The sequence below is a fragment of the Etheostoma spectabile genome, chromosome 2, assembly GCF_008692095.1.
Source record: "Etheostoma spectabile isolate EspeVRDwgs_2016 chromosome 2, UIUC_Espe_1.0, whole genome shotgun sequence".
Lineage (NCBI taxonomy): Eukaryota > Metazoa > Chordata > Actinopteri > Perciformes > Percidae > Etheostoma > Etheostoma spectabile.
Genome location: NC_045734.1, coordinates 27651196 through 27657982, shown reverse-complemented (window position 1 = coordinate 27657982; position 6787 = coordinate 27651196). Strand labels below are relative to the sequence as shown.

Sequence of the window (6787 nt, the reverse complement as noted above, 5' to 3'; positions counted from 1 at the left end):
CACACACACACACACACACACACCTGCCAGGTCCTCCAGAGGAAGGTCTGGGCGGATGAGGTTGATGTATGGCTCTTTGTATCCTAGCTCCACCCAGTTACTGTGGCTGTAGAAGTCCTGACAGTGAATGGAAACACACACAACAGCACTTTAATACATGCATATAGACAGTGAGTTATGATTTCTGTAGAAGCTCTCCCCCATCCCGTCTCCTTTCTCCTTCATTCTACCTCCTCTGACCTAGATTCTTTCCACCCATCTCACCTGAAGTGTATGAAGGACTCTGCCCAGTGTTTCCCTTGCAGCCTGGAAATTCTGCTTGCGAATGTTAGCCTTTATGGCCACCATACCCTCGGTGATTAGGGCCCGTCCCTCCAGAAAGGCCTCTGAGTTGAAGTGGTGTGGAGCACTGAAAGAGTGATTCACAAAGTTATGAGTGTAAGAGCAAAATCATCTTTAAAGGTTGGCAACACAGACCTTCTATTTCATGGATTTGTAGTAGTGGTTTTGTTTTTTCGAACCTGTTAATGAAGTCACGGTCTACCAGTCCGTTCTGGTTGTAGATCTCTTGAAGGGCAGAATGAAACTTGGCACCGGACACTAGTCCTGTTGCTGTGGGACCTAGACAGGCCTGGACCAGCTCTTCAGGAGACGAACCCTGTAGTCAGAGGTCAAAGGCTTGAGGCTTCAGTTCCAATATGGAGCTCCAGAATGGAGTGTTGTTTGTCACAAAGTGTCTAAGGCTACATTTACTTTGCTACGTTTTGGATTTTAAGCGGCGTTTTGAGCCAAACGCGATCTCTGTGCACACAAGTGTTCTTAGCTCCAGTAGAAGATCTAATCTCTGTTTCAGCTAACAGCCAAAACCGTGTATCTCAGCAACATTCTCATATACTGGGCATGCACGTGCCGGGGTCAACAAGAGGCATTGTTAGTAGTTGCCATGGTAACAGTAGAAGTTGATGGCGTTTTTCCATCACATGGTACCTGGCCGACTCTGTGGCCCGTCCTCCTTTTTCCATTGCAGATTAGTACCGCCTCATGCTTGAGGCTAGCGTGGCTGGTCGTCTTAGCAGCAAACTGCCCTGACCCAACGCGACACACACAGAACATCTAAGGTGTGTTGGTTTTGATTCTCGGGATGTGGCTGTTGCCACAGCCAGAAGACAAATTTAGTTTCAAAAGAAGCCGGAGGCAGCAAAAAATAACTAAAACGCTGGCTAAACTATTTGAACAGTCTGTCTCTAGCAATGATGACACAGTAGTAAGGGACAATTCTCTCCGACCAACCAGTAGTCTGCAGGTCTTCACGTCACCTTTTGGTATAACAGACTAAATTTGTAACGGAAAACCTAAAAAGGCGCGTAGAGTCGAGGCGAGTCAAGGACGTGCCACGTAGTGGAAAAACCCCATCAGTCTCAGAGAACGAGACTACATGGACGGACCTGGCGGCGGAACATTGGTGTTAGTGTTGGTGTTGCCAAAGGTCTCCGTTTGCGGCCGTTGTTGTCTCACCGGTTTAGGGGCTCTGAAACTCCGGTGCCGTTTGAATGCAAGGTGTAAACATAGCAAAAGATACTCGTTTTTAAACCAAAACATAACACTGTGAATGCAGCCTAAAACAAGGTGATTAAAGAAGATTTATTTCCGATGTTATCATCCACATGAGTTCCATTATAATGTCAATACAGATGTTATGTTCATTGAGTGAACCATGAATGTCTGTACCAAATATCATGGCATTCCATAGTTGTTGAAATATTTCAGCTTAGTCTGGAACCTCTCAGTTCATATTTTGATTTCAAAGGGGCATTATCAACAGTGCAGACCAAAAAGCCTCTGCAGGCTATTGAATGGTCCCACAACCAATCAGAGCAATGCAACGAGCAACTGGGGGCAGTGCTTGGTCCGTTCTCAATAGATAGATAAATAAACAGTACACAAATGAAAACATTTGAGACAAGAAATATGCAATACAATAACAGAATCATGATTCGTATATATGTATTTTGCAGAGTTTTGTGAGCCTGGTGCATTGTGCTGGACGGAGAATGCTAGTTACGTCCAGTAACTACTCCTCTGTCCAGCCTGTCCTCACTCAGAACCTGATTAAATGGGTCGATTGTGCAAGCAGCTCACGGCAACTCGCAATTACGTCTCTAGGTACGTACGTGGCAACCTCCCGTGGCTGTAGTTATTTCAAATCTGGACAGGAAGTGACAAAGTTTAAGAAAGACAACTTATTATTTATATATATATATATATAATAAGGAGGAAGGCAGGTTGGGGGTGGTGTGGGTGTCAATTCAACAGGACTGTTACTCAAGAGACAGGGGTTCATGTCCCATGTAAAACCATAACGCAACTTTTATTTTGAAATCAACCAAAATCTTACGGACCTTAGCCTATGACACAATGTCGTCTGTGACGTCACGTCATGTCCTCATTTTAAGAGTTTTACGTGCCTCATTTTGAGCCAATTCCTGATGTTTTACTGACCCCGAGTACTTTTGGTGCCTAAAGTTAAGTAGTTTTGTTTGAAATGTGTTTAAAACTAATCCTAACCCAGACCAACATTACAATCCTTAGAGCCACAATGTTAGCGTGGCTAAAAAAAAACTCAAATCAGCTTCTGCATCCTATAGCTGCTGTTCTACATGAAAATAACTCCCATGAGCCTCTAATTCTTTCCTCACTCTCTGCGTCAGCATTCGTTAAATGCAAAAAAACATAATCTTGTGCGAATATGGCAAACTAGAGTAAACATTCATCCAGCATGCAGTCTGTGTTCCTCTCTTGTTTTCCTTGTGTTGTATTTTATATCCAGACTTTTTTTGGGGGCGTGTTGTGCGACTGTGTTGGCGCTGTCACAATCACGAGGTGTCTTCCATCCTACCGTGGGTTTGAATTCATAATGATTCGCCTCAGCCACTGCGCGACATGTCTCCGTCACTTTTTTCAAGAGAGCCGTCCCTGTAATGCTGACATGATTGGACGCCCCACCTCCAATGGGGACAAAGGCCACTGTGGGCCCTGATAGGACCAGAGACAGCAGGGCTATGCCCAGCACTGAAGTCATGCTCAATCTACAGGGAGACAAAGAGAAAATGATTAGATAATAGTATCAGGTTGGTTAAACGATAAATGATGGAATACAACCGTGAATTCAATTGAAGAAGACATATTAGAAGACACATTAGAATCAGATAACGACAAAGAAATGACACAGAGAAAGGAAAATGCTCAGGAACGGGGTCATATTATGTGAATTGGTAATGATTACCGGTAGCCATAATCCAAAATGAGAGCTACGTAAAGGTAGAAAACCAGCACAAAACAAGATTCTTTAGGAGCTTTGTCTGTGGAATCCCTTCAGATAGAAGGTTTTGGTCCATTTGTTCTAGAAAATGTCCAACACTAGAGTTATTCAATGTACTGAACTGAATGGGACATGAGGAGTTCATAAAATAGACCATGAACTGACCCATGTTTTGCAAGAATGTGCGGATGGGCCGCTTCCCACCAAACGGATTATTTGCACTTTCTGCTTTGTCCTTTATTTGCTTTTCACACAGATTTCTCAGTGATGATTCAAATAGGGAACTGAAAGCCCTCTGCACAAAATGTTACAACTCTTGTGTCTAAAATTGTAAAAGAATGAAGCGCTAAAACAAAATAAATTACCCAAAACTATTTTATATATTAATATATAACATGTTAACAAAAAACTAAATGTCCAAAGAATTCAAGCAACAACTTGCAGGTTAATTTAAGCAAAACAGACCAATTTGATTTCAATATAAACACAGATTCCTTTCCCTTCCCTGACAAAAAAATACACAATCTGATAAAACGTAGCACCCGTCCTTTACTCGCCAATTAAATTAACAAACTGTGACTTTTGAAAACAGCAATCCTACCTTGAGGTTTCCCGGCTGTTATGACTCTAGTGACTCTTGAGGAAGTGTAGCGTGCAGCCCCACCACTTCTCTTTATCTGCATATATATATTTCTGTGTGTGTGTTTCTGTGTGTGTGTGTGTGTGTGTGTGTGTGTGTGCGTGCATGCACATGCATGCTATCTCCCTAGTCATTTCATTATCAGTTCTACATGTACATTCTCAGTTCTACACAATCTGATTACACTGGAAGGGAAGACCTGGATTAGGTCATAAACTCAACAATGTGGGCACACCCTGAGGACCCACTTCACTGCAACTGGGAAGAGACGCCCACTAAAACCACGATTATCTTTATGCAAACCCATGTAGAGTGGAATAGCTTAGATCTGGAGTGTGAATCTGGATGACTTGTTGGAAATGTCTTAGTCAAAAAGGGTGTTTGGTGTGTTCACAGCCCCTTTCAGTCCGGAAATGTAATATTCAGCACCCCTATTCCCTGCTCCATCCTGACCACAATACAGCTGAAAACTGAAACGTATTGTTGAAATTGGACTTATTTTCTAAGATGTCTCAGGTTGTCACTGTTCCATTCTCTGTTACTGGGACTGGTATTGCCCCTTATCATTTTAACCCCACCCGGCCTTTCAGACGCCGCCTACCTAGAGTCTGGGTCTGGCCCTGGTTTTCCCCCCAAAATGGAGTTTTTCCTCGGCACTGTTGCTTGCTCTGGAGGGGACTACTAGAACAGTTGGGTCCTTGTAAATTATAGACTGTGGTCTAGACCTGCTCTATCTGTAAAGAGTCTCTAGATAAGTCTTGTTAAGAATTGATACGACGGTTCATCATTTGTTCTGTAAATATATTGTTCATTATGTACTTGTAATCCTTTAAAGGACAAATATGTAGTTATTAATTGGTTAATTACGCAAAGGGTTTTACTCGCTGTTTTGGCCCATGAACTAAAACGACTTTTTTAGATGTTTTTTTGCCATTTGATTCCTCTCACCCTGACCTGTACCCGGGATATACAGGACTTATAGTACTTATATTATAGTCATAACGGTTCTGAGGTCAGATCAGACATTTCTGAGAATTGTTTTGCCCTTTTCTTTACTGACAGACTAATAATAATAAATACGCCAAATAAAGCAATTAGCAATAATGCTTGGCAGCATGGGTTGCCAAACTTGTTCAACTTAAAACCACAGCAGCAATCACTGAACTGCAAAATGTCTTTCAAAAAAAAGGTGATGCACAAAATGACGTTCCCAAAATGAAATATGAAATCCATTTTGTCCACCCCTTGACACTCATTCTTGGATTTCATTGGTTGAGACATCCAGCACGTACTCATCTATCACTTCCTGAAACCTACTCCCACTAGCTCAGCAGGGAAAAGGATTTATGCTTTTATCTTTGGATGCTAATAGGTTTTTCAGAAAGGACTGCCTGTTTGCAACAATTTGCTAAGTCAAATATTTTCCTTTCTGGGGAAATCCCTCCTACATGACAGTATCACATACAAAATATGAGTTGTCCAATAAGGGGAGGGCTTATTGTAAATTAACCCTTGTGTTGTCTTCCCGTCAAAATTGAAAGTCAACACTTTTGGTGACGCTTTTATAACTTTTTCTTATGTTCCTGTCCCTTTTTTCAACACTTTTTTCAATGTTTTAACTTTAGTTTTACAGTTATTTTTGGAAGTTATGGTCAATAAACCTCATTTATAGGAAATTATACCTAATGTTTAAGTTACAAAAGCAGAAATTAGGAATTATTTAGTCTAAAATTAAAGAAATGGATGTTAATGGATAATCACAGACTGGAATATGTTTACTTAATATTTTTTACTCAATACTATTTTAAAAGCACATCCATTTTTCCTCCAAATTCTATAAAAGACCGCCCAAAATTAATGAAAGTAGAGATTTGAACTTGCCAAAGAGCGTTGTGTGGAATCAATCATGTTATTTTGGGGTAATTAAAATGAACATTGATATAGGAAAATGGGTCAATTTGACTAGAGGACAACATGAGGGTTAACTGGTCAACTGGAAGGTTTTGTCATTTAACGGTGGAACACAACTTGATGCATCTGACGCGTTCAGCATCAAGCATGGCAAATATCCATCGAAGACATGAACATCGTCGATCCAGAAACGAAAACAAACCATTACTGTAGTTACCAAGTACTGACTAAAGATGTGCATACAGTAAGTACCCAAGCACTCTCAGGCAAACTCTTTGCCTCTGTGTGTTCTCTGAGTAAGACTGTACTCGGGTCCAGGTATCTGGACTGGGCAGGGGTAGGTGTAGGGCAGCGGCACCAAAGGTTTACTTCTTGACAACATTTCTGGATGACGCATAGCTCCCTGAGTTAAGAATTCTCTGAACTGTACAGATATCAGGCGACCGGGTGGCCAGGGGGTCCAAAGTCTACAGAGGGTGGTGGGAAACACATGACGAATGACAAATGAGTGTGAGATAAGAGGTAACAGATTACAAAAGTACAGGGAGAAGGAATGACAAACTAAGTTTGGCTAGGCTGTGATAAAATAAAAGCCACAATAATGGGACTTTTTTATTATTTGCTGACTTAGTAAGAGTCAGAGAAATAGAATATCATATGTATTGCTGCACATTTTTGATGAGTAGCCTAGCTTAGCAAAAAGAAAGGAAGCAAGGCAGCTAGCATCAGCCTCATACATCAAATACTCTAAAGCTTTCTTAAAGTGCCCATATTATGAAAAGATCCCTTTTTCTAGGATTTGGGGTGTTATTTGGTGTCTCTGGTGCTTCCACCTGCATACAAACAAAAAACATCCATGCTGTTCTGAGTGAGACCTGGTTTCTGAGTGTCCTCTGTCTTCAGTCTCCAGGTGAGCT

General features: G+C 41.4%; 1 protein-coding gene across 2 annotated transcripts in view; it reads right to left on the bottom strand.

Annotated features, from left to right (window-relative positions):
• The window catches only part of vwa11 (von Willebrand factor A domain containing 11), a 36272-nt gene that overhangs the window by 12243 nt on the left and 17242 nt on the right, over nucleotides 1–6787 (bottom strand). The window contains exons 1-5 of one of the 2 annotated variants that reach the window (XM_032528218.1): nucleotides 3921–3979; nucleotides 2897–3086; nucleotides 522–658; nucleotides 265–409; nucleotides 24–117 (exon numbers count right to left, since the gene is read on the bottom strand). In XM_032528218.1, the coding sequence (XP_032384109.1) occupies nucleotides 24–117; nucleotides 265–409; nucleotides 522–658; nucleotides 2897–3079 (559 nt within the window). In that variant the 5' untranslated portion in view covers nucleotides 3080–3086; nucleotides 3921–3979. Of the gene's footprint in view, nucleotides 1–23; nucleotides 118–264; nucleotides 410–521; nucleotides 659–2896; nucleotides 3087–3920; nucleotides 3980–6787 lie in introns of those variants that run through there. The other variant, XM_032528212.1, reaches the window with a different exon arrangement.